Source organism: Ciona robusta, chromosome 1, assembly GCF_009617815.1.
Source record: "Ciona robusta chromosome 1, ASM961781v2".
Lineage (NCBI taxonomy): Eukaryota > Metazoa > Chordata > Ascidiacea > Phlebobranchia > Cionidae > Ciona > Ciona robusta.
The window spans coordinates 11,078,211-11,100,403 of record NC_143235.1 but is presented as its reverse complement, the minus strand read 5'-3'; the positions used below and the strand labels follow the sequence as shown (position 1 = coordinate 11,100,403).

The 22,193-nt window shown below is 34.2% G+C and overlaps 5 protein-coding genes across 5 annotated transcripts; 2 read left to right on the top strand and 3 right to left on the bottom strand.

The window, feature by feature from the left end:
* Positions 1–25: 25 nt before the first annotated feature.
* On the bottom strand, positions 26–4,890 carry LOC149743124 (GTP-binding protein 10-like). The gene is made up of 9 exons (XM_089883084.1): positions 4,781–4,890; positions 4,220–4,422; positions 3,715–3,809; positions 2,983–3,127; positions 2,738–2,811; positions 2,310–2,413; positions 1,845–1,979; positions 1,272–1,395; positions 26–555 (listed from the first exon to the last, which is right to left on the bottom strand). The coding sequence occupies exons 1-9, from the start codon at positions 4,814–4,816 to the stop codon at positions 335–337; spliced, it is 1,137 nt and encodes a 378-aa protein (XP_089739210.1). The 5' UTR covers positions 4,817–4,890; the 3' UTR covers positions 26–334.
* Positions 4,885–13,056, bottom strand: LOC149743123 (tRNA endonuclease ANKZF1-like). Its single transcript, XM_089882712.1, has 13 exons — positions 12,824–13,056; positions 12,183–12,362; positions 11,336–11,541; positions 9,938–10,164; positions 9,243–9,375; positions 8,900–9,038; positions 8,424–8,543; positions 7,897–8,066; positions 6,950–7,248; positions 6,629–6,740; positions 6,216–6,395; positions 5,864–5,925; positions 4,885–5,616 (listed from the first exon to the last, which is right to left on the bottom strand). The coding sequence occupies exons 1-13, from the start codon at positions 12,954–12,956 to the stop codon at positions 5,499–5,501; spliced, it is 2,079 nt and encodes a 692-aa protein (XP_089738838.1). The 5' UTR covers positions 12,957–13,056; the 3' UTR covers positions 4,885–5,498.
* A 380-nt stretch (positions 13,057–13,436) lies between these two features.
* Positions 13,437–15,548, top strand: LOC149743122 (actin, muscle). Its single transcript, XM_089883072.1, has 5 exons — positions 13,437–13,646; positions 13,777–14,101; positions 14,454–14,615; positions 14,705–14,896; positions 15,106–15,548. The coding sequence occupies exons 1-5, from the start codon at positions 13,515–13,517 to the stop codon at positions 15,429–15,431; spliced, it is 1,137 nt and encodes a 378-aa protein (XP_089739198.1). The 5' UTR covers positions 13,437–13,514; the 3' UTR covers positions 15,432–15,548.
* Positions 15,549–16,026: 478 nt separating this feature from the next.
* On the top strand, positions 16,027–18,601 carry LOC149743121 (proteasome subunit alpha type-2-like). The gene is made up of 7 exons (XM_089883368.1): positions 16,027–16,187; positions 16,476–16,685; positions 17,040–17,162; positions 17,502–17,583; positions 17,778–17,851; positions 18,032–18,089; positions 18,397–18,601. Exons 1-7 carry the CDS (start codon positions 16,150–16,152, stop codon positions 18,511–18,513), a joined length of 702 nt encoding a protein of 233 aa, XP_089739494.1. The 5' UTR covers positions 16,027–16,149; the 3' UTR covers positions 18,514–18,601.
* Positions 18,602–18,640: 39 nt separating this feature from the next.
* Positions 18,641–22,117, bottom strand: LOC149743120 (uncharacterized). Its single transcript, XM_089882682.1, has 5 exons — positions 21,930–22,117; positions 21,380–21,781; positions 20,969–21,078; positions 20,338–20,816; positions 18,641–20,252 (listed from the first exon to the last, which is right to left on the bottom strand). The coding sequence occupies exons 1-5, from the start codon at positions 22,065–22,067 to the stop codon at positions 19,234–19,236; spliced, it is 2,148 nt and encodes a 715-aa protein (XP_089738808.1). The 5' UTR covers positions 22,068–22,117; the 3' UTR covers positions 18,641–19,233.
* Between the last annotated feature and the right edge of the window lie 76 nt (positions 22,118–22,193).

The window sequence follows — 22,193 nt, the reverse complement described above, 5'->3', positions numbered from 1 at the left end:
TACATTATGTTATTTAAAAGAAAAATTTGTTTTGGGTTTTACATTTAATACATTTAAAAGCTGGGTGGAAGATTTTGTTAATTCTATAAACAGAAAACTGTATAACACAACCACTATATATAGTATGCGCTGGTTCCTGGTTTCTAATTGTTTTCGAATCCAACAGGGACATTTCAATACAATTTTTAACAACAGTTCATATAGGCAAGTCTGACTGAAGTTCAAGCTTAAGAAACAGGTGTGTTGCGGAAAAGAATATAAATAATTTATGGCAAATCTTCAAATGCGGCGTAAAAGAACGTGTATTTCGTGAAGTTGTGTCAAAAATAAAAAATCACCGCAAAGATTGCAAATTCAACTCATAATCAGTGTTTGTGATTCTCACACCTTCATTTCCACCACCTGTCAATCTCTTTCTTATCTTCAACTTTCTATTGTCAATAATTTCTCGTATTCGTGACGAAAGTGTTTCTGTTCCCTCTCCTGTGTGAGCGGATATCGGAATAACATCTTTAAACTTCATTATTTCATCACAATCGCTTCCAAAGTTGGATGCTGCAACGTAAAGATGAAAATTAGGAACCCGCTTATTCTAAGTAAATTTTGAAATGACAGTCGTTATAACACGGCCCACGGATGTTCTGTTTTATACACCTTGTGAGTTACCATATAGGTAGCTTTGTGGCTGATTGTTATTTGGGAATTTCTATGTGTGGCTGATAATTTGAACAGCCCATTAGTGACCACTGGGTTAAAGCAATTGCCATTAAGTGTCTTGCCACATAGGCCCACAATGGTAGCAACGACTAGCCTTGACCCCATTACCTCTGGGTTAGAAGAACCACTTTGCCACAGCGCCGAATTAGACAGTGTAATAGTTATTAGGTGGCTTAAATGTAACTTTCTTTATCCCCCTTTGGAAATGACAGTCGATACAAAACACATATTCCGTTTATAGATTTGTTCCTGCTTGGGAGTTACCAAGTGTGTAACTTAATAAGTTTTTCTTTTCTGTATGGCTGACGATTTAGACACCCACCAGTGACCACAGGCTTACTATCTAGCTCAGCAGTAACTTGTTTATATTAAAAAAATCCAAGAACCTTTTAAAATACAATACCTACCAGAATCAATACATAGCATTTACTGTGTATCGTGCGTACTTTAACCTTAACCCTTGTAGTGAAGTTAATAAACAAAAACCAACACCCCAGGAGTTAAAAGCATGACATGAAAAGCACCAGAAAAGAATAGTTTTTTTTTTATCTTACTTGTCCTTGTATTAAGTCCATCCTTTAACTTATTAAATAAATCATCAGCAGCTGAAAGATCCATTTTATTCACAGCAAGAATTGATGGTTTGTTGGTTAATGTTGCATCATACGAGCGCAACTCCTACAAATATTAAGCCAAATTATTATAATGATCAGAATGCATAAATGAAGGCAGCTTTACAGCAATAAGAAATGTTGGTTTTGCAGATCCAAAAGTGACTCGGAATTTGGCTGTATTGAACTGGTTTTATTCTTTGAATACATGGACACTGATTAACATTATTTACTTTGACATACTATATGTATTAAATACAAGCCATGGAACACTTGAGTCAGAACATGAATAAAGGACTTCACTGTCACAAGCTTTTCACTTAGGGACGTACAAGAGTGATAGGGTAATGGGCCAAATCTGGTTTAAATCCCAGGTTCTCAGGGACCTCACCCATACAGAATATAATAGGTACAAGCCAAGTCAGGTTACAAACCGACAAGTTTATGACACTTGTTACCAATGCAATGCGGGCATTAAAATCTAAACATCTTTTGCTTGTTGCCTTACATACAAACCTGTGTTAATAGTTGAACAGTTTCAAAAGCGTTTCGGAATTGATGTTTTGTTGAAAGTTGAAATCCTGATATATCAACAACGAACAACAACAACTTTGTTCGCTCGATATGTTTCAAGAAAGAATGACCTCTGCCCTGTTGACATCATAGATATCAAAACAATGCCAAATATGAGTCACTTTTGCCGGATTTATCAGAAAGGTTGAGCAAACAATAAACTGATCAAAACACTTACTTTATATGAATAAGGGACTCTAGGCTTTTAGGCAACATGGAATTTCATGATTCAATTTACATATAAAAAATATTACAACACTTACAAGTAAAGAGGTTTTAGTGTATATACATCATGTAAAACACAATGTAAAGTACATAATGTAAAGATACATATATAGAGCATAGGATTGCTAAACAAACAAGAAAAAATGACATCAATTTAACCAGAAAGATAGAGACATTTCCCACCTTATTTAAGTAAGCACCTTCCACCAACCCAGGTAAATCAGCGAGTTGTATTTTGCGGAAATCGGGATATTCAAGAACACCAATTTGTGGGGTGATGGTTGTGACTGTGAGTAAAAACAATCAGCAAATAAATGTACAGTTAGTACAACATGTTTTTAATATTTCGTAAACATTTTATTTTACCATAAAAACACACTACTTTGTGAACTTATTTTTTTTTTTCGTGAAGCTTTTAATATTTACCACTAATTTTTTTTCTTTTAAAAAGAAGTTACTTTCAAACAGTTTAATGTGTAGTTCAATTAGTGAGTTTTATACCTAAACATTCACAATAAAGGTAATTCTATTGTTGGTACATGCATAACTACTAGGGCTATTTACTTGAATAAACAACTTTGGTATCTAGTAAAACATAAGTACCAACTCACAAGGATAACTTGCAATTTTTGGTTTTGCTTTTGAAATTCTTGACAATAATGTTGATTTACCAGCATTTGGAAATCTAAAGTAAGAAAAGTCATTATAGGTAAAAACGTTTTTTTATTTCCATGTTTCTGACAGGCAACTACAGAAAAGTTTTTAAAAAAGTACAAAAAAATCAATATTTAAAAGAACTTAATACCAGCAATATATACAAACACACAAGTGTTTTAAAACATTTCACCAAACTAACCCAACAAAACCAACATCAGCGATAAGTTTTAAATCAAGATAAAGATTGCGACGCTGACCGGGTCTTGGTATGAACCCTGTGCTCCTCGTGCCACCCCGGCCCCCACGTGCAACAAGAAGTTTGTCTAATGAGCCAGAGATCTCACCTTTCAACAAAAAAATTGGTAAAATATAATTGAGAAATAGGAATTATGGAATTGTTGTTAATTTTATTGGCTTTACTTAAATAAAACTTAACAAATAATTGTTTTTAGGTAATTTTAATTTTTGGGAAAATTTAATTTAAAATTTATTGGTGTAAATACAACTTACAAGAATTGTCACCAGATAAATCAAAATAGTATATTTGTAGCAATATTTTTGGCAACAATTCTACTGCTATTGCTATCACACATATTTAATTTTCAAGATTTCATTTTATGAATGAACCTTTTATCATGAATTTATTACACCAATGTATTTAATAATTTTGAAAATGTTGATGTGTAAAACTATTTTGTTACTTCTGCTATTTCTGCCATAATTTAAATATATCTTGAGCGGCTCATTTGGTATTAAACTAGCGTGTTTCCGACATTTTGTTTGCCATCAGACTTTGTAAAACTAGCTGTCAAAATACTGATGTGTCAGAAATAGAAGCTAGGTTAAACATTTATAGCAAAAGTTGATTTCCTAAAATGAAATATAGCAAAAATTTAATAGTCAATAAAATAGTTATGGAAAAGTTAAATACCCATCACTTGGTTATTGGCAGCATCTACAATAGAAATTCCATGCGGAACTTGGACATATATACTTGCACCGTTTAAACCAGAAAGTGCTTGTTTTCTGTAATAAAAATATTCATACAGAATTACATTGTGTTGGTATTCAGGTTTAAAAAATATTTATTTTATCAAATAGTTTAAAAAACGAAGTGGTAAATACGTTGCTCTATTTTGTGCAGTTAACATTACTTTATCACTTGGTAAATTGCTTGTAATAATAATAATAACTTTTATTTGTCCTTCGATTACAGTAGCGAAGATTTAGAAATATTTTAAACGAAAAGACATGATATAGCGACAAAAAAAGTGTTAAAACAAACTTACAGTTAAAAACATATTTACATTTAGTTGAAAGAAAACAAGCGCAGTCGCTGTTTACAATAAATAATGACCAAATTATTAAATAAAAACGGGGAATTTTTTTTTAATTACAATGTTACAAACAACTATCCACAAAACAACCAACCCTACCTACTACTCTGCCCTGTGTCAGCCACAAATCTTTTCTCTGGATATTTATCCTTCATTGATTTGAGGGTCATATCGGACTTTGTTGCCCCGACAAGGTAAACATCTCCACCCCTTCCTCCTATTCCACCTAGTGTTGGGTGTCCATTACCCCCAGTTCCACCCCGGACATAAATTCTTAGCTTGTCGATAAAATCTTTGCTGTACTAGTGGAGGAATGGTGAATTAAAACTTGTGTAAAACAATGCTGGAATAAGAACTTTAGATATTGCTTAATTAAAATAATGGAATACTTTTACAAAATTTCGTACGCAAACATTTACAAGAGTTTGGCGGGTTATATTTCTAAAACAGTAAAAACACTACACCGTCCTTATGCTTGCATTCTATGGACAGGACCTTAAAATGTTAATTGCCAGCAGCAGACACAAAGAATAAAATAATCGGCATTCGTAAAATAAATTAAATTTTTGTGGCAATTAATTATTCGGTAAAACTAGTTCTACTCAAAGTTTCTTTTTAAATAAATTTCAAATATTTAAAATAAATTCATCAACCACTTACTGTTCGTAGAAGAAGAGCTCTTGTAAGGAAAACCATTTTATCACAAGTCAAAAATACTCCTACTTAAATACGAAGCTTAAACAGAGAAGCTAAAACAAATTCACCTGAAATGTATGTTTCTTTAAAAAACATGACTATGACATCACAATGAAGTGAGCGTTTAAAACAAAAGAGTAAAAGGAGTTTAACTCGAATTAAAATAGATTGCAATTTTTTTAATATTTTTAAAAGAAACTGTTGAAAAAATAGGGAGTTTTAATACTAACATTCAAGAAACAAATTTTTATCACCGTTAACATAAATCTATTATTAAATCAATTCACCACACTAAAGTAAAATAAATTGTTCACCACATAAAACAATTCAAATTACACAGTCTTATACTGCAAACACCAAGAAAACAAAACCACTTTCAGAAAAGTTCAGAAAAAAAGCGTGATTTTCATCAAATAGGGAGCTCCTTTACAACCTATTTGCGGAATAAATCTATCATAAAAATGCTAAACTTAATGGTTATGAATGAATAAGGCAGCTAACAGGTGGACTATATACTGAGTGCACATACGAAACATAACAATATACTTTATCTTGGAAAAGCTGTTTTACAAAAAAAACATACAATTCTTTATATATCTGAGGTCTTATATTTCCTAAAATAAATATTTAAAACTCAATGAATAAAAAAACAAGAATTTCCTAAATAAATATGGGTAGAAAATTATGATTTTGTTTTTGTCTTCTTGTGAGTTTTCAAACAAATGACGGAACAGAATTGAAAGTCAAGATATTCAAACGGGACTTTTGCGAACAAACTTTCTGCACAAGTGAAGCAACGTCTGCAAAAAATAATATATTACTAATTCCTAAATGTTTAAATGCTCTGGCCAAAAAAGTTGACTGGAAATTGTAAAACTATGAAACGTAGAATTAGGAAACTTTAAAAACCTGTGCTTCAAAAAAGTTAAAATGCTTCACATTTTAAAATCATAGCAATCAAACAAGCAGTTGTAAAAATTGGTAATAGAATCAAAACTGTGAACATTTTTTGAATAAATAAAAATAATGGAACAAGGTGAAACAAACCGTTCATTAGAAGATGGAGAAGGATGAGAATTCATCATTCTTCTTTCTATGGCAATCAATCTCTGTAAAAAAATGTAAATATAGTTACCTATTTCAATAATTAGAAGTGAAACGCAAAATATATTAGATAGTTATGAAAATAAAGCTTAACAAGAACAATGTTCAACAAAGAAATCTACACAACATAGTTGTGACACACAGCGGTAAAAAAAAAACAATACACAAATAATACAAAAAAAAACACTTTAAATAAAAACAAAAAGCAATCTATACCATACAAGTACCACAAACATCACAAGCAAAATAAAAAAAATGTCATTTTTTGTAAAAATTGATAAACAATATATTCAACCTTCTCTCGATCTGAAAGAGCAAGAAATCTCTCTTTTTCATCTTGCTCTTCTTTCTTCTTCTCTTCTTCCTCTCTCTTTACTCGCTCCTTTAACTTCCGATCCAATCTTTGCATCTTCTTCTTCTTAGATTTCTTTTTCTTCATTTCTTCCTCTGCAACATCCGAGAGAGGAGAGGGAATCTGAAGAAAATTTGGAATTAAAAATTAAGTCTTCCCAGAAGCAGGTATGGTGATAACTTTAAACAATAAAAACATTTTTGTTATAAAGTCAAGAATCATGAATACTTGCCATTTTGTAACTTCTCATTTTTCATGTTTTTTTATGAGTAGTGGGAATACATACAATTCAGTTAACATTCTTTCTTACCACCAAATTGCCATTGCCAATAAAATGTTACTTATAAATTAGGAACCTGAGCGGATTTGTAATCGAACTTGTCCGGATATTTTGATCGAAATCTACGGAAAGTGTTACGCGCTTCCTTATTTGGACATAAACAGTATGGAAGGAAGGATGTGAAGTTTCTGAAAAAAAATTGGTCAACACTGAAACTTTAAAGATTTTCAAACATATTCAATTGGTCAACACTAAAACTTTAATGATTTTTAAACATATTCAATTGGTAAACACTGAAACTTCAATAATTTTCAAACATATTCAATTGGTCAACACTGAAACTTTAATGATCCTCAAACATATTCTACAATATTCACACACATTAAAACCAACTCACTTAATGGCAGGGTCAGCTCCTGCTTCAAGCAGTGTGAATATAATTTCCTTGAGTCCAGTTTTCGCGGCAACGTGAAGTAAAGTGTTTCCCTGTGAATCAATCGTGAAATTAATCACATGAGAAATCTGTTCATTCCCGTGATCCGATGACTGTGCATCACATGAATCTCGTGATGAGAAATCATGAATTAGGTCATGTATGAGGTTTAAGTTGGAAGTCTTGCATGCTGTGAACATCTGGTTGAGGAAATCTTCAATATGTGCTGGAAATCTTTGTTGTTTTGCTTCTACAGCTGGTGCCTGTGATGTAATGCAACATTATTTTCTGTATATATATATATGTATTTACATATATATACATACATAGGCGCCAAGTTTAGCCTTACTTATGGGGTGCTGGCTATAGTGACGTAAAAATCGTGTGACGTAATACTCATTATGACAACACATATGATGTCAAATGTTTAAAGCAGGGCCTTGCGCGAGGGCATGCTACGCGGCAAAGTATTGTTCAGTGCGCGAATAAGCAATACAATATTAATTGGGTTGCCTTAGCAGGTTGTTTAACATAGTGGCGATTGTAAAAATGTAGTAGGGTGGGGGAAGATTGGACACATTTAGCACATAATCTTGAAATATGCTGACCGTGTTTTAAACAATTAACAACGGTCTATGAGAGTCATGAGGATACGGTTTTGTACCTCTTTGAATTTTTTTGTTTACTAGCGAATGAAACAAGAAAATATAATAAAAAGGTGTCCCATCTTCCCCCATCCCACCCTATATACAACATAACGTAGAAAGCATTTATATATATAAACATATTTATTATTTAGATAAAGGTTAACCTACGTTAAAAACTTAATTACTTATTACAGCAATGTGATATTTAAAGGAAGCAACACAAAAAAGTTTATTTTTTATATAACATCCAAAAATATGTTTTACTTTTTCAACTTTCTCTTTTTCTGTGCTTGTAGGTGTGTTATTATCTTGTTTTTTCTTCTTTTTCTTTTTGTTTTTCTTCTTATTTCCATCATTTGTGATTTTTGTTTCAAACATTTTTAGTTCTGAAGTTTCAACTGATTGATTTGTAGTTATCAGCTCAATGTCAGAATCTAAGTTGAAACAGAATTCAGACAAAACAATACTTTAAAGAAATCATGCATTAACATATGGTAGGGGGGAAAGACCCTTTGACACCTTTGGCACATAGTGACATACTACCTAACTCCTAACATATACCTAATTCTTTTATACATATCTAAAACTAGAGTTAATCAATGTCAGTTAGTCAATATGAATCAAATTTCTTGGATGTAAATAACAAAAAAAGCTCAGAATAATCATATTTGTATAAATTGTAATTACAACAAAATGCAAAAATTCAAATAATTTTTTTTTAGGAAAAAAGACAAACATTAAATAAAAAAAATATATATATTTTATCAAATTTTATTCAACCATAGACTCACCACTCCCAGTTTGTGATAAAGTTTTAATTTCTTCAACTTTCTGTTGTATGACGGGATTCTTAATTCGCTTGTTTTTAGATGCACGAGGTGGTGTCAAGATATCCGGCATTGAATTCTTACCTGCATTGTTACATCAGAAGTGCAGGGTTTTGAATAGGTTAAAAGATTTTGGACGAACTTAATGACATTACATTAAGATATTTCAAATTTCGACCAAAAACAGCAATAAGTTGAATTACCATTATGTGCACATTAATGTTACTTCAGGCAATATTTAACATTAATATTGTATTTTTGTGCAAGCTTGCTCAGTTGGTGTTTTTCTATTCTTTATATTTTAATGCATTGCCTCAATTTTTTTTCGAAAAATAAAGTTTTTAAAAATGATAACTTTGTTTCCAAGATCTTAATATTGTCATTGAGAAAAAGGCAAAAATCTCTGATCTGACAATTGAACCATAGATATAACATTATACCATGCACGGCAACGGAAAACAATTCCTGATGAACTCTTTGAACTTCATTGAAAGTCGGACGACGAGTAACAAACGGAATTGTTCGAATTCGAGAATCTTTTGAATTAAACAAAGGATCTTTTCCACTGTAGAACAATCCCTAAGAAAATTTTTTTTGAATTTTTTTTTTGAGTGGAAATAAATAAAACTAAATTACCAAAATTGAAATTTGTTATAATTACATACTTTAATTGAGCAGAACAGACAGCATTATTAATTATTTTATTTGACAATGTTTATAACTATTCATTTTAATACCATACTATGGCAGATCAGGTTTTCTTAGAAATAATGGAAAACCTACTTTTCTATATTGTGGAATCCTTATAAATATTAACGCAGCATTCTTTATCTCTTCATTCCAAGACAAGAGCAACTGTTTGATATTTTCCTCCAACACTTGTTCATTATGTCGTCGCAAACTTGCACCTGCTGATCTAGAAGACAATTAACATTGTACATTATGTCGATTATGATGTCATAAAATCAAGAAACTAAAGGTCAAATGGGTATTGATAAACATAAATACATTATACCAGGATAGTTACATACATAAAGTAGGATTTTCCAGAAAACTTGGGAAGTCTTACTTTTATTCATTTGTTAACATACTGCAATAGCCTTTTTAACTTAGTTGAGGACATAAACTTGGAAAATTAAACAAAAAGAAGTTTCTGAAGTAAATTTAAATAAATTAAACAATTATAAAACAAATAATAAAAGCTTTATAAAATAACTTTGAAACGTGGTTCGCAACAGAAAAAAAAATCACTTTACAGAACATTCATTTACAGAAATAATTCAATACAAATCAAATTAGTGTAAGCTTTTATAACAGAACATGTTTAAAATTGTGTGGGCAACTATAGTATTGTTGTGTCATTTCCTCTGATGCAGTTTTACCATATGGCAGAAGAATGCTGACATTAAACTTTCATACAAGAGTAGTCATTTATATATGTTTAAAAAAGCTATTATAATTTATTTGTAAGTAATTACTTAGCTGTACTGTTGCGATTCGCAGCATCATTGGAGCTTTGAACAGTTCCCCGTTTTGCGCGGACAATATAACGATGGAATGTTTTGTGAGCGACAACTTTTGACCCCTCGAACACAGCGGCAGCAAAATGCCCCGCACTGAGAAGAATTACGACCCACGTTTGATTGCATGCTTGAGCGATCATGCTTGATGCATACCTTGCTACATCTTCATCGTTGTTTATTGTCTGTGATAATGAATAACATTAATTTTAATTAGAGGTCGACCGATATATCGGTTCACCGATATTATCGGCCGATATTTACGTTCCACCGATAATCGGTATCGGTAAAAAAGCGCCGATATTTCACCGATATATTAATAGTTCGTGCGAAGCGACGTGCGTCCTACTTGACCTTTACGTGTGTTCGTAGTTTAACGTCCACGTGCCTCGTACTTTAGCCTTCACGTGCGTGCTAGTTTAACGTCCACGTGCGTCATAGTTTGACCTTTACGTGCGTCGTATTTATGCGTGGTAGTTTGACCTTTACGTGCGTCGGAGTTTGACCTTTACGTGCGTCGTAGTTTGACCTTTACGTGCGTCGTAGTTTGACCTTTACGTGCGTCGTAGTTTGACCTTTACGTGCGTCGTAGTTTGACCTTTACGTGCGTCGTAGTTTGACCTTTACGTGCGTCGTAGTTTGACCTTTACGTGCGTTGAAGTTTGACCTTTACGTGCGTCGTAGTTTTGACCTTTACGTGCGTCGTAGTTTGACCTTTACGTGCGTGGTAGTTTAACGTCCACGTGTGTCATAGTTTAACGTCCACGTGCGTTGTAGTTTAGCGTTCATGTGCGTCCTAGTTTCGTACAAAAGCAACACCTGCCTAAGAACATGCATGTTTCCTAAAAACATGTAGACCAACCAATTTTTCTCTATAACTTGCAATATCTTGAATACAGGCATTACTTTTGATTAAAACTGATCATTTCATATGTTTCGCTATAGTGACAAATATCGGTAAAATATCGGTATCGGTATCGGTGGAAAAAAGTGATATCGGTCGGTCTCTAATTTTAATAGTTTCATTTTTTTTTTAAATAAACCTATATTTTTTTATTTTGAATTATCGAAAACTCAATTTTTTAAAACAGTTGAGAAAACTCAATTTTGAAAAACAACTAAATTTCATAAACAATTCAGTTTTGCTAAAAATGAATGCTGCATAGGCTGCACAACGGGGTTATGGAAAAACACTTGCCCAATCTGTCAAAAGTAAAATTTATAAAAATCACATCTACCGTTTTGGTAATATTAAATATTTTACTAATTTAGGCCTTGGAAACGTGGTAGGCCACATACCAAACTTAAGAGAATTTTTTAAGATGCACAAAATATTTTGTTACAGCTAAATCTTACCTTGCTATATAAGACCTTTTTATACATAGAAAGCACTTCGCCACTTTTATTTTGTAAGTATAGTTTTGGTCTCCTGTTATCAAACTGCTCATCATGTGTGTCCTCTTCTTCTGCATCAGACTTACACAAAGATAACGAGAATCTTCTTCTGGATGCAGGACTAGAATCGAAGTCAGAGTCAGAGCCAGAAATGCTCAAATCATCAACTAAAACAATGATTCATTTTTGAATCCAGTATATATTTACTGAAACCGCATGCGTATTAGTATGTTTTAACCTCATTTCCACAGTCAGATTGCTAAGTTTAATATACAGCTTTACCCTTGTGAATTTGTGGCAGACTATTCAAACGATTCTCAAAAACCCTGTAAAACTAACTGCACAACAAATCTTAAACCATAGATATGTTGTTTGTTGCCGGACTTCCCAAACAGGGGTATACAAATACTACACAAAGTAATGCATGTATTAATATTATACTATAATATTGACCAACAAGAGTCGCAGAAAATATTAGAAGTTAATAAATGTGTCTAACAAAAAGATTTAAACAGCACCGGCCTAACATACACTGATTTCTCAAGGTTCAAACAAGAGTCTTCAGAATATAGTAGTTCCTGAAAAGATCTTGCATGTGAAAGAAGGTTCTTTTTCACATGCGTGCGTGCTTTCATTAAAATTCAGGGGGTAAAGCACGTACATTCCGAAATCACATTAGGACATCCTACTTAATACGATACAGATTTGGTTCATTGTTTAATTATTTGACCTGTATGGAACAAATTACTGAGTGCATAACTAAAAGTTTAATCTGTCATACCCCCCAGACTAGGACATCAGTAATTACCTGACATTCCACCAAACTCATCCTCACTAATGGGCGGCAAACCCAACAATCTCAGTTTTAAGTTATAACGATGCCATTCTCCTTTGTAATGCTCGGTTTGATTTTCTCGCTCCGATAACTCGCATTTGCAAGTCAGACATTGTAATGTTTGATCTGCAGTTGACTCTTCAGTAGGTGGTTCTAATAAAAAATATTATTGTAAATTTTTTTAATTGAAAAAAGACTTCTTAGTTGAATTAACTTTAATTGGACACTTGACACTGGTGAAAAAACCTCCAGTACATGGCAGAATAAGCACGTGGAAAGTGTTACAGGTTGCCAGGTTGGTGGTTAGGGGTTAATGGTTAGGGGGTTAGTGGTTATTTATATGGGTTAGTAGTTAGAGGATACGGGTTAGCCAGACTGGAAATTATGTCGTTCACGGAGGATAAATCCTCCCAGCAGAATTTTTTAAATTGGTCAAAAATTCGCGCAATTTTCAAGATTTTACTAGCAAACCGCACAAAAAATATCAATCCGCAGTTTGCAAATAAGGTGGGGGAGGATTCTTCACTAGCACCTTATAAAATCCAATGTAATACTTACCTGGGAAACGCTTTATTCATTTAGCCATTTATGATAGTTTGGTAGAAGCATCTTACCTGTAACTTTATCTGTATCCTGAACTCGTTCTGTTTCAGTATCCGTTCGTTTTCCAAGTTTTAGTTCCACCAAAAGTTCGCTGAGACGTTCACTTTCACTAAGTGATATTTTGTAAGGACATAAATGAGACATGATCACTGTGGTAGCGCCAGGCTTACTTACTTTATTAACTTTGTTTCGTAACAAAAATGTGAATTGACGTCATGTATTGGTTTTATATGCGGGGATTTTCCCTACCTTTAATTTATGTGGTGTTTATGTTTTTAAACTCTGTAAAAGATTATGATTTCGGGGTGTAAATTAAATTTAAGTTACAAGTATATAGAATATATAATATATATATAGCAAGGTGAATATTTAAAATTTATGTTAATCGTAATAATGATGTCAAAAGTGCCAAACGGCAAATATCCCACGCAGTAAGAACTAAGAAACCTACAATATGCCACCTTTGCCTGCCACATCTGTCCATGTGTGTGGTTCGAGTGCAGCCCATCGCTTGCTGGACATTCGTGCGTCTTACCAAATAAGGAGCGCCGGCGATTCGCACATTTCAACTTAGAAGTGACGACAACTGCAGAACTCTGTATGTAAGGTATATAAGCGCTAACCATTGACGTCCAGAGCACATTCACTCGCTTACAAGCTTCTAGTTTTCACTCGACCAACTCAAGCAAGCAAACTTCAATCATGTCGGATTCAGAAGAAGATCAGACCGCTCTCGTTTGCGACAACGGATCAGGATTAGTGAAATCAGGATTTGCCGGAGATGACGCACCTCGTGCTGTCTTCCCATCCATTGTTGGTCGACCCCGCCACCAGGTCAGTTTCCTTCTACTGTAATATTTGGAAATAAAATCCTTTGTTTATTATCATTATAACTTGTTTATTATTCGTGCAATCTTCGTCCTTGTTATATATTAACATTCAAAATAACATTTGATATCAACAGGGTGTCATGGTCGGTATGGGCCAAAAAGACAGCTACGTTGGTGATGAAGCACAAAGCAAGCGAGGTATTCTTACTTTGAAATACCCGATTGAGCACGGTATCATCACCAACTGGGACGACATGGAAAAGATCTGGCATCACACTTTCTACAACGAGCTCCGTGTTGCTCCCGAAGAACACCCGACTCTGCTCACCGAAGCTCCACTTAACCCAAAGGCTAACCGAGAAAAGATGACCCAGATTATGTTTGAAACCTTCAACGTACCGGCCATGTATGTCGCCATTCAAGCCGTGCTCTCTTTATACGCATCTGGACGTACAACAGGTAACAGAGTATAATGTAATATTTGAATATTTTCTGCGTTTATAAGAAAGGACTTTTGCCATGCCATATTAGATTTTACATTTTTAAAAATAACTTTACGTTTGTTAATATAGGTGGTAGTATTAAATAGGCCCGTACCACAAAGGTACATACGCGTAACTCGTAACCTGGCACGAGGTGTATAAACACCCGTGTCAAAACGACTGTCGTTTTCCAGCCACGCTATAGGATAAAGTAAGTTACATTCATTTTTTTAGGCCTATACACACGCAAATATTGAGTTAGAAATATCTTGTTAAACAATTGCGTAACACAGTTTAGTTGCAGTTGATAAAAAAATGCTTACGTTCAGGTATCGTCATGGACGCTGGTGACGGTGTTTCACACAACGTTCCAATCTACGAGGGATACGCGCTCCCTCACGCCATCGCCCGGTTGGATTTAGCTGGACGAGATCTCACAGATTATTTGATGAAGATTCTTACAGAGAGAGGCTACTCTTTCGTTACAACCGGTACGTGTTTTATACTCAATGTTTACATGGCAGTACTATATAACCCATAACTTTATGCATGACACTCAACTAATTTTAAATATTTTTAGCCGAGCGTGAAATCGTTCGAGATATCAAAGAGAAGCTCTGTTACGTTGCGCTCGACTTCGAGCAGGAGATGGCCACCGCAGCATCTTCCACATCCCTAGAGAAGAGCTACGAACTTCCCGACGGTCAAGTCATCACTATCGGAAACGAGAGGTTCCGATGCCCGGAAACTCTCTTCCAACCTTCCTTTATCGGTAAAATGAAATAATTGTTAATACAGTAACGGCTATAATGATCATAATCAATCGGCACACAGTAGTAGCGAGTCCCAAAGTGCCTATATTACACAATAAGGTTAACAAAGTCATGTCGTCAAAATAAAAGTGTATAGATATTGCCAACAGTTTATGATAACCGTACACGTCTTTAAGATTCAAATATTTTAAATCTATATTTACCATAGGTATGGAATCTGCTGGAATCCACGAGACCACCTACAACTCCATCATGAAGTGCGACATTGACATCCGAAAGGATCTTTACGCCAACAACGTTCTCTCCGGAGGTACAACCATGTACCCTGGTATCGCTGACAGAATGCAGAAGGAGATCACTGCTCTCGCTCCCAGCACCATGAAGATCAAGATCATTGCTCCACCAGAGAGGAAATACTCCGTATGGATCGGAGGATCCATCCTCGCTTCTCTTTCCACCTTCCAACAGATGTGGATCACCAAGCAAGAATACGACGAAGCTGGCCCATCTATTGTCCACCGAAAATGCTTCTAAACAAGAAAAGAACTCTCAACTAATTTGCACATCGTCGTTTAATTAACGAGCCGTAATTTATCAGTTAGGTAATTCGAATTGTAAATAAACCAGTCTTATCGAAAAATCTATGAAAAAGGTACTGTTGTGGGGTCATGTTTATTCAGACAGTATTGAAGAGGCAGCCGACTTCAATGGATTTCTTACAAAGTTAGAACAAATAGATATAGTAGAGTGGGGGAAGATGGGACACTTTTAGCACATAATATCCAAATGTCCTGATCGTGTTTTAAACAATTATGAGCATACGGTTTAATAATTCTTTAAATGTTCTTTGTTTACTACCAAGTGTGACGAGAAAATAGAATGAAAAGGTGTCTTATCTTTCCCCACCCTACTATAACAAAGAAAGTAACGAGGGTGGTAAACATGGAATGGTGGCATGAAAAAGTTCGGCATGTTAACTGCAGCGTTTACAAGACACATTGGTACTTGCAGTGCACGGCATTATACACCAATTATTCATTATTGCTAAATATAACGGACTGAATATAATGGACTGAAACGGACTGCTTTAAAGTATAAAATACCGTTTTTGTTTCCCGCAAAAGTAAAATACACCCGCCCACTAGCGGACCCGATAAAACTCGGGGAAGCCCCAAAGTTCTCATTTCGCTGACATCATCTTGTATTAAAACGTTTTTAAAATATTCTAAACTGAAATATCAACCATTAGAATATGTCTGAACGATACAGCTTTTCCTTAACAACTTTCAGGTTTGTAAACGATAAGCATTATTTTTTTCAATTTTTTTCTTCTCTATTTTAGTTTTGGCATGCTGTATTATCATGTGGTTTGAATTTGTTGTTAATTGGCCATTCTCTCTTATAAAAGCATACTCAAAACATTTAAGGTCACAATAAACTTTATACAATAGTGTTTTCTACCTTAAAATGGTCATATGGTGTTGAAACAAGGTAAAATAAACTTAAAATATATGGGTCTTAGTGTCCATACAATGTAATGCATTCTTTTTATATTTCTAAATTATTTTTTTTAAACAGTCCTAGCGGCAAATTAGTGCAAATCGAATATGCACTGAATGCTGTGACTGCTGGATCGCCTTCCGTTGGTATCAAAGCTCAGGATGGAGTTGTCATGGCAACAGAAAAGAAGCAAAAATCGATTTTATATGATGAGCATAGCATCCATAAAGTAGAAGCAGTGACAGATAAAATTGGGATTGTTTACAGTGGAATGGGACCTGATTACAGGTTTGTGTGTCTTTCAAAACATTCTTTGCTTTGTTGGATTTTGGATAATTTGTAATTTCAAAACCAAATGACTGAAAAAGTGTAACTTACTATAAATTAAATGAGATATAATGAAAAATCAGCCCTAGGTGAAAATCCTCTGGTACGTTACAGATCAGGTTAGGGGTTGTTAGTTAGGGGTTCATAATTAGGGTTTAAGGAGGGTTAGTAGTTATGGATTATTGATAAGCAGATAACATAGGGAAAGGATTCTTCACTAGCACCGAAAAATTATTCATTAATTACCTCTGGTCTTAAAAAAACTATTTGAAAACATTCCAAATAAATAAAAATGCTCCTTTTAAATATCCATAGAGTCTTGCTGACTAGAGCCCGTAAAATTGCACAATTATATTATCGACAATATCAAGAAAGTATTCCTACTACACAACTGGTACAGCGAATTGCATCTGTTATGCAAGAATACACACAGTCAGGGTAAGTGGTGTGTTTGACAGGGTGTCAATTAAAATCTATTTAAAAAAACATCTAATAAACAAGTTTTTAATAATATTTTCCTAAACTAGGATTTCTTCAATGTTTTAGTGTCTTACTACATTTGAATCCAAATTTTTGTTTGCAACGCATTAATGCAACACATTTTTTTATGTTTTATGCACGGCAACTTATTCTGAAGTTTCAAAATTTAATTAATAAATATTTCATTACACACTGGAATTTGTTTTATGAAACACCAGTGGAACAGGGTGGAAAACTTTGTCCCAAACTTTTTAGTTTCTTTTGATGTATATTTACTTTACAATATATTTACCATAGCGGTGTTCGTCCTTTTGGTGTGTCTCTCCTTATTTGTGGTTGGGATGATAACAGACCATACCTATTTCAATGTGATCCTTCTGTAAGTATCTTTTAATTACATTTGGATAACTGTTACAGTAAGAGTATTCTATGACCAAGCTTTATTTCATACGCACTTAGTGTCCAAAACAGTTCCTCAGGTCAAAATTTGTTACTATTATAGCATGAAAAGATTTAAGGTTTTTTAATGTAGTTTTATATTGCTTACTTTTTATTTCAAACTTCACTTTACAGGGAGCTTACTTTGCATGGAAAGCAACAGCAATGGGAAAGAATCATTTAAATGGGAAATCATTTCTGGAAAAAAGGTAAATTGTAAAGTGCTAGCCCATACTCTACTGTAAAACACACATAAAAAGTAAATTGTTACAGTTACAAGTTCTTGCTGGATGCATCACATTACTACATATTTCGAATACATAAAGTAGTAGTTAGTGTAATTATGCAGGTTTATTTTACCTTGTATATAATATATAACATCCTTTTAGATACAATGAAGAATTACAATTAGACGATGCTGTTCACACTGCTATACTTACATTAAAGGTAAGATTTTTTATAAACTTAAATTTAAAGTATTGTACTACACAATATAAATATAAATGTACACTATCCACATTTACTACCGTAAGACCTGGATCAAAAATATAATACTTTAAAATTATTAACACTTCATTAGGTTTAGTAAATAATAAAAATAATCACCCACAAAGTAACATACATGGTAACTTGTAAGCTGGCTCGAGGTGTATGAAACAGAACACCCATGTTATAGTGACTGTTGTTTTCCCCTTGCGAGGATAAAGCAAGTTACATTCATTATTTCATTCAAGTGTATCCTCTACTTTAACAGGAGTCATTTGAAGGCCAGATGACAGAGGACAACATAGAAGTTGGAATTTCAAATGCTGATGGCTTTCACAGGCTTACCCCATCAGAAGTAAAAGATTATCTCGCTTCGATAGCTTGATTATTATGGACATTTAGTTTTGTGCAAAAAGTTCTGTTCCTGTAACTCGTGTTTATTGGAAGTTTCAATAAAAGTGAAGCTGCTTGGACGTGATTTGTGTTGTGTGTGTTTCCTACCATCCAGTATATGCATGTATGTGTGTATTAAAACAATGTATACGCACATTATAAAACAATGTAGGATCATAGGATGTATGTATACACTTCATGAGGGTTTAAAATTGATTAATCAAGAGTCAAAATCATCAAACACAGTGGAAACATATTTTTAAGTGCATGAACAAAAAATCTGACCTAAAATAAAAAAGTAATTTACACATCAATCTTGTGCTATACAAACAACAGTGAACACATGTTAAATAGCCTAAACATGAGGGAGAAGTGCTATGGAAACAGCAAAGCATATGTCGCAGTGTACAACTAAGAATAAAGGGAAAAGATATGGAATTTTTTAAAAATTACATAACTGTGGCAAAGAATGCTTTCAATAAAAAAAGTACATTTTCACTTCAGTTATTTTACTAATGTTTCTGAGTTGTTGGTGCTTCATTGGGGATTTTCACAAAGATCTTCAAAATACAGAGTGGTTAAAGAAAAATATCAAAGGAAATGTACAAGCAAAAACTGGTAAAAAAGAAAAAATACCAAATTTTTTTATTGAAATATCATATTTGTTGCATAGAAATATTAACTCCTATAATATTCTACTCCTATAGAAATATTATATTTCAACTTCTACTGCCTGCCTGACAGTCATTCTTTGCAATCTTCTCGATTCAACTTTTGACCGAACTCTTTCTTTGCTTTCATTGATGTTGGCGTGTGCGTCAACTTTTTGATTCTTATCCCTAATTAACGCTGATGCATCGGGCACAAAACTGCTGATGAATGATGACTCAGGTCCATCACGAATTGCTGTCGCTATTTTTGAGTTGAGTTCACGAGATTTTGGAATCTTTGCTTTTCTTACACTAGATGGAATATAAGAGAAAGTGTAAGATGGTGAGATTTTTTGCTCAAACTTTTTCGCCCCATTTTCGTTCAAATGTCTCACATCAGTCTCGTCAATCTTGACACTAAAAGGCGCTATAACCACCTCTTTCCTCGGACACTGATGCCTTCTTTTCATCTCTCCATGCTTTAAAATCAATTTCTCAGTAAGTGAGTCAACTTTCTGAGAATTTAAATCATCAGCTGTTTCTTCTTTAACCGTTGTAATCTGATTCGGTTTCACTTCAAGCCAGTTTTTCCGAAAACTCTCTTTTCCTATTGCATCTAACTTTTTAGAAAGTGCTGGCTCTGTAACAGAAACAATTGGAACTTTCTTCACAGCTTCTATTACCTTGTTTGACCTTCTATCCTCTCTCTTTGCAACCTTAGTATCTTCACACATCTTGCACTCATCTTCTTCCTTTCTCACCTTTTTCTTCTGCTCCTTCATTTTCCTCCAAACCAAAGGATCAGGTGTCGAAGGAGGAACGCTTGGGAGTGTGATGGTCAACCTCTTCACTGTCTTCTGCTCTGTATCCGAGACCCTGTGAACGGACACGGATCCGGGTTCTATCTTCTTCTTTTTTCTCACTTCTGGAGGATCATCCCACGGCATATGATCCAAAGATGGCGTATCATTTGATTCACGATGAACGTATCGCATTGTGACATCACTAAGATGAGAAATGCTTCGATTTCTTCCAAATTCGTTCAAATTTTCTTCATCATTCTCAGACTCCCCTGTTCTGCCTGAAAAAAATACGAACAAATCAATCTTACAAAAACATTCTGCCAATCTACTGTATAGGTTAGACCACTAAAACATGACACTTACCTGTGGGAATATAGACAATAGGCTTTACTTTCTCTTTCTCCATCGCCCTCCTCGCTTGAAAGTAAGGATCCGTGCGTTTTAAATAGTGACTCAGGCTCTGATAAGTGTTCTGCAAATTCCCCATCAAATCTGATGGCAGTTTGTTCAATATCACCCCAGTTTTTAAGTTTCCAAAATGCCGATCACTCTCAATTCGTTTCTGGCTTCTACTTTTTAATGTTTTTGATTTAGTGCTGCTTTCCCAAAACCTCTCCCCTGCTCTTGGATCCCTAAGCCCTCTAGTGGATGAAAGATTGAGTTTCCGAGCTTGGTCGAGCTTTTGAAGCAAACTGTCAAGCAGGTGTTTCCCTGCGTTGGTTGCAGGCGTGTCCCCATCAACCTGTTGTTGGGAGTTTTGACCCACAGCAGCAAAGATACGGCTTCTTGTGCTACGAGATTCTGCAGGCTGCCATATTGCTGTAGAAATGGGGGGCTGGACACTGTTAAATATGTTTGTTATTTGAAAAAAAGACAATATATTTGAAATTAAAAAATGCGGGCCGAGAACAGACAAAACTTAAACTATTCTATAAAATAACAGTTAAATCAACCAATTAAAAAAGAGGATCTTAGTAGAAGTCACGATCAACACCTTGATATAGGAGGTATGGGTGAGGTTGGGGGAAGTGGTCGTCGTGACAACTTGGCTGGTGATGGTGAATAGTCAACTGTCACTAATGTCACTCGCTGGTAATCTAAGTCCTGTAGAAAAAGTATTTGACATCAAAATCGGTGTATTGGTAAAAAAACAAAATCAAGATTGAGTTTTTAATATTAATGTCACGATGCTTGAATATAGAATTAATCTTTTTGACAAAAACTGTTTCTCACTTTATAATTACAAGAGTTTTGATTAAGATTAGATTTTATAGTTTAAAATTGACACCAAAATGTAGGGACCTAACTGTCGAAACCCCGCAATAAAATCCTGTGTCCTAAATTTTGTACTGGTGTAAAAAGTGTAGCAAATCAACATTAAAACACACTTTAAATTAACTTGAACCTTTTCATGGGAATTGACCGGTGCAACCTGTTTAACTTGTGATTGGCCAGTCAAGTCAATCCAAGTCGGCTTTATTCCTTTGCGAAGTTTGGGAATTACTTTTCGATCTTCTTTTGGCACAAACGGGTTTACAAGGCTTGGTAAATGAACTCGTGTTGTTTCATTTTGTTTATCTGGCATACTGTTTGCAAGGAAACGACTTCCTTCCTTCTTTGTTCTTCCATTCTCATGAGCTCTGTCCTCAGTTAATGGAATCTCATGGTGGTTTGGTTTTGACTTTGATTTTAAATATTTTGCCTCAACTTTAGGAAGAGTAAGAGTTTGACGAGAGCCCGTTAAACTTGTTCGGGCTAATTCAACTGGATTGTGACGAACATTTAGGATTTTGTCATAATTTTCAATCTGTAGAGGAAAGCAATTAATTAAAACTATATCAAATTATATCATAGTTAACAAAACAAATACATATTAAAAGGTAAACTCATACACCTTATGTACAATTGTACATAATAAGCTTTAACAAATAAAAAACCGATGCCAGATATATCACCTGTCGAACTGCCACCTCCTGGTTAAACTTGTGATAAACGTTTCTTCGTTTTCTGTTGCTTTTATAGATTGGGACATGGTTTTGCTGATGCAGTCGCCCAATAATATCTGGCAGATTAAGAGCTGCTGTACCTGGCATTACTGCTCTAACTTGCAATATATCTCAAGAAAAACAAGTTAAAATCATTCTACATTAGATATATAAGGCACAGCGCAACAGATTCTCAAACAATAAGTTTTCCGAGTGAGAAAATAAAAGTGCTGA